The sequence below is a fragment of the Varroa destructor genome, unplaced genomic scaffold (assembly GCF_002443255.2).
Source record: "Varroa destructor unplaced genomic scaffold, Vdes_3.0 BEIS01000003.1, whole genome shotgun sequence".
Taxonomy (NCBI): Eukaryota; Metazoa; Arthropoda; class Arachnida; order Mesostigmata; family Varroidae; genus Varroa; species Varroa destructor.
In genome coordinates, this window is record NW_019211456.1 from 52,194,975 (window position 1) to 52,206,139 (window position 11,165).

The window sequence follows — 11,165 nt, forward strand, 5'->3', positions numbered from 1 at the left end:
TTCTGTCGTCAAACCTGACTAGGAATTACTCTTTTGAGTTCTAATAATTCCTTTTTGTACGTAGGAATTCTATTTTAAACTTGACCAGGGAATTCCCCTTCGAATTCCGACAATTTTCTTTGTACGTGCTCTAGAAGTTGACCCGGAATAATTCTTTCAGGTTCTAACAAGTCTTTTTCGCAGGTAAGAATATTAATAAAATAATCTTTAATATTACCGCAACATTTTTGAGTGAAGCTACGATAAGTCGCCAAGTAATTAAAAAAAAAAAAAGCAAAATGCCGGCTTAATGCCTACATGATATGTTATAAAGGTAAGTTATGAACTACGCTCATCAGTGAGTTCGCCACTTGCCTTCAAGTTTCTTATAGATTAATTCGACATTACCATCGCTTCTTTCAAGTATTTAGAAAAAAGGCCTGTATTTTTTCTTATCTCTGTACATATCTTTGGTTGTATTTGCAGACATAAATCGCGCATGAACGACGCAGCCTTGCTGGCACCTCTACTGGCGGCCGCCGCTGCCGCCGCTGCAGCGGCACGAAGTGGCCCCGGAGCGGACGCCGGCGGTGGACTGATTCTTCCGTTGGGAGCTCCACCTCCTCTTTTACAGTTTGGGCATCCACTCACTGCACATCAGCATCCGCACTTCCATCATCTGCATGCAACGACATCGATGACGGCAGCTGCCGCCCCGTGTGGCGCCCTGCCAGACCTATAGAGGCTGACAGTAATCATACGAGCCAGCGTAAGATGACAACCGACACTATGTTAAAATTACAATATATACGTGTATATATATATACATCTACAATAACCGGCAAAGTAATGCATAGAAAATCGGATAGAACAACGATCACCGTTCGGTACCAGCGAAATAGCCCGCGTCACAGTCTGTTATATTAAGGTAAAATATGCTTTCTTTCGTAGTCTATTAACGATTCCCGCTTGTATTGATGCGTACGAGCAGGTGGCTGTAATCGACGAGAACTTCTGGATTCAAGCTCTGAGTGAGATAATCAATTGATACAAACGATCCAAGATTACAACTGGTGAAATCTTTTTTTAGCTTGAACTTGAAGATTAAGTTTAAAATGTTAGTCGTTGTTAGCCGAATCATCAGTGTTCACTAACTATACCCATACAGGGTTCCGACCGACATCGAAAAACGTGCATGCAGAAAAAATGTCACGTGTGTGCTTCTATATCCGGACTATGTACTATACGTAATTTTAATGGTCTGCTGCTTTTTCAGACGTAACCAGTCGTCACCATCCGAATATACGTCGTCAATTCAGCGAATTCTACAGAAAAACTGGTAATGCAATAGTAGAAGGTAGTGCTAGTCCTAAAATAAGCTTCCTAATCTGACTTCGCTAATCGGCTTTCAATCGTTCAATAATAACGTCTCTTCCGAGGAACAAAGCCGGCATTTATGTCACACAGATCATTCTGCACACTAGCGGCCACTCAGTCAACAAGCTTTTGATCTGAAGATTTCATATGGCCGAACGCTGAATCATTTATGGTTTTGTATCCTCGTCGATATAAAGACGTTACCCATTCAGCTCTGTATATAGTTAGTTATTTTATTTACACTAACTGTTAACAAAAGGTCCATATGTAGGGGGATATAAATTGCAGCTGGGTGACCGAAGATATTAGTTGTCCCTTTAATTTCGCTACATGCAACTATATTCTTTTCTGTTGCCAAAATAACCTATCATACGCCAACGACGCAAACTATTATTCAGTTTCAAAGAGATGTTTTTTTCTTTATAATTACTATACATGTTTCTGGCTTCCAGGCGTGTTACCTGAGGAGATCTGTCGTAAATCACCCTTCGAGCGCGGATACAACAAATGGCTAAACAGATCAATTTGATATGAACCTCGCACGAGTGTTTAGCAGAGGTGCTGCTAGTGATTAAATTGGGCAACAAAATCTTCAGTAGTCGTTACATTGTCCGCTTGTTAACGGAACTGATGGAATAGATCTCACGACCTTTGAAACAAAACATGCTAGGAAAAAATCAGGCCGTTGATCGCGCGATTTTAACTGCAACACTTGTTTAACTTTTGCTGGAAAATAGACAGAACAGGTGCGGTGTTTTTATCGAGGCAGACCTTCGACATTTACTGTTAGGGATCTGAATGATCAAGACGATTTGAACAATTGAGCTCGAACATTCGAATTGGCCTCATCGTTGTAATTTACGTTTTCTTTTTCTACATTGCTGCATCCTGCTTTGTTCGGTGCTGAACGCCAGCGTCACAGCGGCTACAGATAGATCGTAGCGTTGTTATTATCCAATGCTCTTCACATCGATGCTCGCTCTTATCACATACTAATTCCGGTGAGCGCCATTGCTGAATAATCGATCAGTGATCAATCGATGTGCGACCCTGCACAAGTTTTATAAGGTGTTTCTAGCCGACTGATGTGTACTATAGGCGGTGGAAATGTTTTCCATTACTTTTCAATGCCATAACAATTGGTGATTAGGGTTGTTTGTTTGTAAGGCGGTTAACAGGATAACGATTCGGTAGTTAACTCTAGGATCTAGTTTCCTCGGTCAAATAGACATCGTTAGTATTGGCCGTAAGTTGAAACAATAGTAGCCACTATAGGATACTGATTCCATTCGATCTACTTCGCGCCGCCATTTTTCAAACGCCGCAAAGTGCACGAGCACAATTCACAATATATATATATATATATATAAATTTTTTCTTTTTTATTCCTGGTAGATTCAGGATATGGATCTTATAAGATAGACTCGCTGTTACAAATGGATATTTTTTTGACAGAATAGTTTCATGGGATGATTAGAATGATGGGTTGATTGACGGCAGATTTGCTTGGAGACATAACTAATAGCACCATATATTTAATGACTATTCTCGTTTGAGATACAACAGTCAACTGGGCAGCAGGCCTATCCTCCTGAAGCTCTCAGAGCTATTTCTTTGATCCCGTTCATTTAACAGCTCAATGTACTGTGTTAAGCTTGAACCCTAACAGTTTTCATGTTAAATTTAAGAGGATATACATATATAGGAAGAAAGCATCCGTGATATCTTTTTGGTAACATAGGGTATGCAATACTAAGAGAGAAGGCAGTCTCGGTACGGAAATATCACTAGTTTGTCTGAGGTTTGTGCAATAATAGTGATAAAGATATACAACTTCATTTTACCGGCACTTCTATATATATATCATTCCATCTAAGTGGATATTGAACACTGGACATTGGCCAAGTCTAGCGATTCTGTAGTGGTCGGTTATCTTCCCCTTCATTTTGCTTCATCGCCACATCGTTATTCTATATCCATTCAATATATACAAATGCGGGACACAGTTAAACTAACCTGATTACTACTATACGATCTATCTGAAGGTGTTGCATAGGGGGTAGTTATTTGTTGAGTGCATATTTTTGTCTCTCTATTTATTATTACTTAAGGGGTTGGTATTTCATCATAGGTGGCCGTTGTGGCAGTTTGGCTGCCTCTCTCTATCTATGCATGCTGTTCATGCATTACGCAGCTTTGTGGATGCACGAGCCTACTTTACCGAACGACGTCAACAAGACAGACATTGAAAGAAGCCGGTACATAAATCAGGGTCTGAATGTCATATTATGACTATGTTCACTCTAACCGTTAAACGCGATAAGCTGGCCTATATTTTATGAAACGAAAGGTGTCGTCGCAGTGTTACAGCAATAGCAGGGCAAATTCTCATTACGTCTTAATACGGCGCTAAAAGCAAAATTGTAGCCATTATATCGGATACAAAAGCTGATAGGAGGGCTTTATTTTACATAGCGTGAGCATAACTGATATTCTAATGGAGTCCGCTGTGATGACACGATGAGCGTAACATGAACAGATAAATCAGCTGAACTAACCAAGTACTTGTTACATATAACGCTCAATTTAGCGTAGACAATACCCCTTGCAGTTACATGCTTACAGAGTAGACACAAGTTAAAGACACAGCTCACACTGTCCATGGACATAGTTAACAAGTTTTTTTTTTTTTTACAATTTTTTAAACGGCCTTGATTTTTTGTCGAGTCTATGTACTTGCAGTTGAGCGATTTTGGGCAATTTTTGCTATTAGGTTCGCTTGAACTGTGGTCATATTTCTGCACCCCACTTAAACGAACAAAACGGGTTAACGTCCAGGTATGCTGTATTACGTGTACGAATCAAACCAGAATTCAGGGAAATACCTTCACTCAAATACTGTAATCGTTTAAATTTCCCAAACATTTCAAGATATGCTGATGCCACTCAGTTAAAATATTATCGCATATGTTTTAGGCCACAATGATCCCATGCTCTATGTGATAGACGATTTGACGCCCTCAATCTCGTTTCACGAACGGTGAGTGAACCTTACAGGCGTACGCACCAGACGTAAGCCCAATGCATAGCCTATACCTGCGGGTACGTAATAGGCCTGCCTGGTTATCTAGGACTATGAGAATACGAGTAGAAAAAAAAAAGCTGAACTTCCTGTAAAATCCACCAGACATCGGAGTGTTAAACAGAGTTTTGAAGACAGACAAAATAAAGCATCACAATTCTGGGTGGTAAGCATTCGTGACTGGTGATACTAGCAAAGAAAACAACTGCATCCCAAAAGGTTTTCTTACCAAATTCGAACACTATATCTACGGGGCTAATATTCTACCTTCTTGAAAGCAGAAACACGCGTCACTAGCACAACCCGTTACTACCGACGGGTGCTAAGACTAAACAAGATTACGTTATATATTAATGTGTGTCCTCTTCATGAGTGCAATGTTCCATAGGTATAAAACATTTACTGATGAAAAAGCTATCTATCGCCATCGAAAGAGACTGTGCAGCGACATAATATATATATATATATATATATATATATATATATATATACAAAAAGTTATTGGTCAACAACAGTTGAATTAACATACGTTGTACATTACCTCTACGATATAATGGTTGTCAATGATGTGATTGGTATATCAACAATATTATCATGTGTAACTGTAGTGTATATAGCCTATACGTTTATATATTACGGTTAGACGGCTAGCAAAAATGCAAAATTATGACATAAGCTATAGAGGTAGTAGAAACCCAGATGTAGTATATTGATACATAATAACAATAATATCGATAATTATAAACATTAATTTAATAATAATATTGTATAAAAGTAGAGTGTACGGACTGTAGAAACATCAATAATTCAAAGATGGTAATATTGTACAGGTTCCCGATTTGCAATTGATTCCGTCTCCATCAGTCTTATCCATTGTCGTGATATTATCACTACGTTTATCGTATCATCATCATATTATGCTATATGTAATTGCTATAGTAGGTCGATTTATCAAGCGTTTGAATCGCTGCTGGAGTGTTTATCCTTTCATCAACAGTATAGCGAATAGATTTGTGAGACTTCTCGACCTGGACTCACTGATTGGTATTTCTACCGCCTCGAACGCTGTTAACGTTGTCGTCAGATTCCGTGTTCTTCCAGGCTGTATTAAAGGTGTCGGAATTAATGATCCTGGAGAAACTAATCGTTCGTTCAGCAATTACAAGCCGTTTGCGGGCTTGGGTTTCTGTCAGTTTCTTGCAGAGGACACCAATATAGAGATTTCTAACCCAAATGTAGAAAGAATGAAAGCATGTACTTAGATGGGGCCTGGCCGATACGGTTGTCTGCCGCTTAAGTAGTTCAGGCCGGACCCCCAGTTGGAGAATCAACTCTGTTCCGTAGTATACATAATAAATGAACAAGACTACTACAACCGAGTACTGAGTAGCAAAATATTAAAAGCGGTGTAGGGTCACTGTAAGGTATTCGTCTGGATAGTACAGGACACATCGCCGTCGTCCCTAGAACCATCGTTGTGCCATGCACTTTTACTGTGAAGCCTCTGAGAATATGGATACCTCTAGAAATGATGGTTTGAAAATCGACATTAATAATAACTGCCTATACTTGTTTGCTTCATAACATGCAAGTTGCAGAGTTCCCACTTTGCCAGTGTTCTACAGCGCCGTTTCGATGCCATCATCTCGGCCCTATTAGTCGCATCCTTGTATCTATGCTGATTCGAAGCTGATCTGCCAAGTCTGCGAAGTGAGCCACTTCAACACGGAATTTAGAGAAGGAAGCAAACGGATTCAGTTAATATCATGGTGTTGGGAACTCGGGCAAGCCAGTTGTCTTAAACGTCTTCAAAACTCAAAAGCGTGTTTCTTTACATGAATTGCAGATGCACATTAAACACTTCGAGTGTAATAATTGGCGGTATAAATCCGCAGAAGTTAAAACCTCACGCTCAAATGTGCTTAGAGCAACACAAAAGTATCGTAAAGAGAATATGAAGTAACTAAAGAACGACTGAAAGAAAATTCCATATTTATCCTTTCCGTGAAAACCGCTCAGGAACTGTTGAAGGTTCACTTGTGTCAAGGTAAACAACTGTTGATGGCCACAACGATAGGTGGGCATAGACATAGCGATAAAAAAGGTCATGTATCTGGACATAGCAGCAGCTTTGGCGAGAGTCAGGTGTGTAAGTAAGAAAGCGACAATGAAATCTAAGTGAATTTCATGTAGAATTTAAGCTTAGAAATAAAAAAAAAAGAACAACACCATATTTGTTTGCTAGTTTCGAAGCATAAAAAACTTTTACTCTCAACTTACCAACGCCAACTAAATCAGTATACGAGACAATCTAATTTGCAACGCGTTCAGCAGTGACTTAAGGTAGAAGGATACATCTCGAGAAGTCTTGCGGCCTGCTGGTTTTGAAGAAAGTTCCATGGGCACTCACGAAGGAACCAAATTCTGTTTTTCACATGGCGTCTTCTCACGAACGAGTTAAGTGTTTTTCGGTGGCTCCACCAAGCCAGCTGTTTCTTAAAAAGGTAGGCTTTGGCTAGTAGAAGTCTTCTTGCTATTGCCTCTGACCACTGTGTTAAACCACGGTAGTCTTCAACACCAAGAGTAACAAGTTTCCATTTGTTTTATGTTAGTGATAAAAGCATAAAACGATGAAACTACGATCACAAATGGACTAAATATATGATGCCTTTATAGCTCAAACGCTCATCGGAGTGACTCAACCTTGGTAAATAATTAATTCCACGAATAATCCATAAAATCTTTTTTTGTGGCATACGCAACAAATCAGTAACTGCGACTCCAATGACTTATAGCTGATTAAGTTACTTTTTCATTATAGAGAAAGGAAATACAGTACTATACTTGGCAAGAAAATCGAAATTAATACAGTGGACCTGAAAACAGCAACTAAAGACTAGAAAAAATGTGTTGCCATCAGCTTCTGAATGCGTAAACGAATACAGTTATCTACGACAAGCGAACATATTCCGCTTCATCGAGGCGTATGCAGATCATAATATAGATATAATATGAAAAAGAAACAAGGCAGCGTCAACCTGCAGTTTTCTAGAATGACGCTTCATTTGTCTCTCCTGATATAAATCCAGTGCTATCGAATCGAGTGTGTCAAGTTTGAGACGATGCTGTCATTTCTATGGCCTCTGACCTAGCGTATCGTTGTGCGTGGTTATTGCCTCTTGCCAGTAGAAATGGTCTACTATAATATAATCTTAGCGGTGACAGCATTCACACCTTTTCCGAATGATCACATACAAAAGCTGAACCGACGAAAGAATACGTTACTACTGCATAGATGTTTTGCCATGATTTCAAAAGCCCAATAAACTGTAACATAAAGCATGAGGCAAAATACATCCGCGAAAGAGGCACAAAGCATACTTTAAAGTTACACTACCTCAGAGCACCTCACATGAAGTATTAAGTAGGTGTTCGGTACAGGTAGGAACATGCGTACTAAAAGAAGCGATTGTCGTCATGACATAACGCGTTGGTTAGCAGTATCGTTCTATGAGGATTCTTTTAGGCTCATATTCATCAATTGAAGGCGACTGCTTTGCTAGTGTTGCTCGAGTCGCCATATTCATTCCGTCCTGCGACCGTCAGTAGTGTTTAGTGAACAAGGATGTAGAGTTCGACAGTAGAACAGGTTCAATAGAGGCCAATCCTTCAAGCCGGTACACACAGAACTAGATGATTGAATAGTGTACCCAAGAAACTGAAGGCAACTTCGAGTACTATATATATATATATATATATATATATAAACACTGTACCGTTCAGTCAAATGTGTGGAGTATCTTGCCAAAAATCAAAAACTACAAGAGACGGATTCTCACATCTGTACGACGAATCGGCTACTTCAATCAGTACTGTTAAGCGTGTCTCAAAATTATTCTTCCCAAATATAATACTATACAGGGTGTCCCAAAAATGGTAACGATTTCAATTTCTGTTTACATATAGTTAATATTTAGGCTACGTAAGAATCCAGAATAATGAACGCGCAACTTTTCCTTCTCTTGCAGATATTCGAAATTATCACCGTTTTGGTTTACAAACTAATTTACAAACTTTCAGCCTCCGAAGTCGGATATCTTTACAAAAGAAAGTCCATTGATATTAGGTCTAGGAATTGGCTAAGGGATTTTGCGAGAGCTCTTAATTCAACTTACCTGTTTGGATGATTCTTATAAAGGTACGCGTTTACATCACGATAATAACATGCAGATACTCTTGTTATTGTTGTTAAAAATAATATTCGCCATCGTTATCAAAATACTCTCTAATGTGTGAAAAACAGAATTTTGTAATAAATTCAAGCAATTGACATAAGTCACCGCATTGGCAAAAAACGATAATCCACCCGGTACAGTCGGTACACCCTGTATTATAGATAACAAAAAATAGGAGCACTTCTCCGTCGGATGATAATATAATTTGTAGTTTATAAATCCAATCTATTATATTATATAAATACAAAAATGATATAATTCTACATATAATAGTTTTTAGTGCCGGCTCATGAATCTGGCGCAATATGATTATTGTTGACCATTAATGCGGATAGTGTTGATGTAAGCATGACATCGACAACCGAATGTGCATCTACGTTAATAGAAAAAGGCGCGTACATACGGGTCCGTGTCCTTAACGAGCGTCTTGCGATGCGGGTCCAAGTGGAGTGCCAGCAGCTCAACAGAATCCCTAAACCTGCTTTACGAGAGTAAGTATTCTAAATAAGATCAATAATAAATTGTTCGGCGATATTTGACGTACAGGCCGAAAGTCCTTGGTACGACACAAATAGGGTAAGCCTGTCTTGTGGGCGAAGACAGACTCGTTGTCGTGTTCTTCACTGAGTGCGAAGATCGCGCCCGGTTTCAAGGGCACCTTTATTATATAGCTAGTAGAAACGTGCGGTCGCGCGAAGTATACAAACAAAGTGGTTGTGCATAGAAAGAAATATACACACGAATACATAAACGCACCGTTAAAACAGGAAGGGAACGCGTCGACGGCGAGACAAAATGACAACAGTAGTGACGAGCTACCTTAAAAAGTGCGAGAATAAAAAGCGGAAGAAGGAATTCAACAGAGAAGATAATAATAGTAATAAGAAAATACTACTACTTATTACCACACGGACAAGAGAATAGCGCAGGGAGAAGGAACTAAACAGACGATTAATAAGCTCTATACAATAAACATATGACGAAAACTCATGTATATGATAATAACTATTAATTTAACGATAAAGACTAATGATAACAGTATACATAGTATATATAACTATATATAGCGTTAAATGAAAACAAGCGATAAATGCACATTGCAAAAAAAATAGCAAGAAAGAAGGAACAACCGTGGCGGAAAAAGCCACGTTATATAATTAATTGATCATCCATTGATGATTGATTCTATCATCTTATTAATGTTAATAAACTATTCCTATTATTGCTGTGAGAACTGTGTCAGTTACATATTATAACAGGGACGTTTACACTCAGGCAAAAAAGGGAGACATTTGAACCTTTTTGCCACGACGAATGGGAAAGCTGAGACGAAACAAGAGATCGAGAGAATACAGAGGCGCGTCGTTACCCCGAACGATCTAATTAGTCGGTCTGTTTGTTGTTTGTTATGTAATAAAATAATTAATAATAAAGATAACGGGCATGCCGATAGAACATTTTGCCGATTACGATAGAATAACCTACACATAATAATACAAAAATAGATATAAACCAAAAAACGCATAAACAGTATACGGGCTGTTTGAATCTAGAAATAACTCTGTACACACCATTGAACAGAGAGGCAGAGCAGTGAATCTCTGTGATGAGAAACCGATAGATGACCAGAGAGTATCATTATAAGACACCTCTTTACTTCTTGTTACCTTTCAAAGAAATAAGCACCTATTTCAAAGCATATATATATATATATATATATATATATATATATATATATATATATAAAAGTTTTGATTCGTTGTGTAACAAGCATGTATCAATGTTATAATCAAAGTGGGCTTCAATGTCCCGTGATGATTGTAAGGATTATGGGTTATGTTAGTCTTCAAATTTGGTTCAACTCGAAAACTCATGATCCAAAAAGTAACACGAAGGAAGAGCATCCCTTCCATTATCTGAGAGTCTAAATGTTTTGAGCGCGGAATTATCTAAAAGAAGGAAGAGAAGACACCTAGACAAGATTTTTAAGTAAACAAACCGCGACGATAGTTATAACAGATTGTAAACTATAACTGATACTACAGTAAATATAAACTAAGAAAAAGAACCCTTTAGTAAGAGTTGACTCAGTTGTAGTAGAAGACAAATAACTAATAGAAACGATAATAAAAGAGAACTACCGAAATACTAAGGTGATTATACTGAGATGGAGAAAATGACCACTGCAACTACCGTTACACGATAATTGCGGTAAACAAACATCTAAACAAAAGCTATTACAAAAAAGATAGACAAAATGAAGCTGAAGACAACGTGTCTTGCTTTCTCACGGTGAGATGCGCACGAAAATTAATCAAGTGTTGATGAGAATAACGAGAGACTGAGCAGAAACAACCAAGAAATGATCTTTCCGTTACACACACACACACACAGAACGACTCCAGCTTCAGCATTAAGAATAAACATCGTAAAAATGTATTCGAAACCGCAGCTTGTGTATTAATTTCGGCTTCGGCTTTTACTATCTAATA

General features: G+C 38.4%; 1 protein-coding gene across 2 annotated transcripts in view; it reads left to right on the forward strand.

Annotated features, from left to right (window-relative positions):
* Positions 1-11,119, forward strand: part of LOC111248478 (uncharacterized) — a 180,368-nt gene extending 169,249 nt beyond the window's left edge. Inside the window, exons 8-10 of one of the 2 annotated variants that reach the window (XM_022800943.2) lie at positions 466-907; positions 1,256-1,318; positions 1,809-11,119. In XM_022800943.2, the coding sequence (XP_022656678.1) occupies positions 466-721 (256 nt within the window). In that variant the 3' untranslated portion in view covers positions 722-907; positions 1,256-1,318; positions 1,809-11,119. The remainder of the gene's footprint in view (positions 1-465; positions 908-1,255; positions 1,319-1,808) is intronic. The other variant, XM_022800942.2, reaches the window with a different exon arrangement.
* The last annotated feature ends 46 nt before the right edge of the window (positions 11,120-11,165 follow it).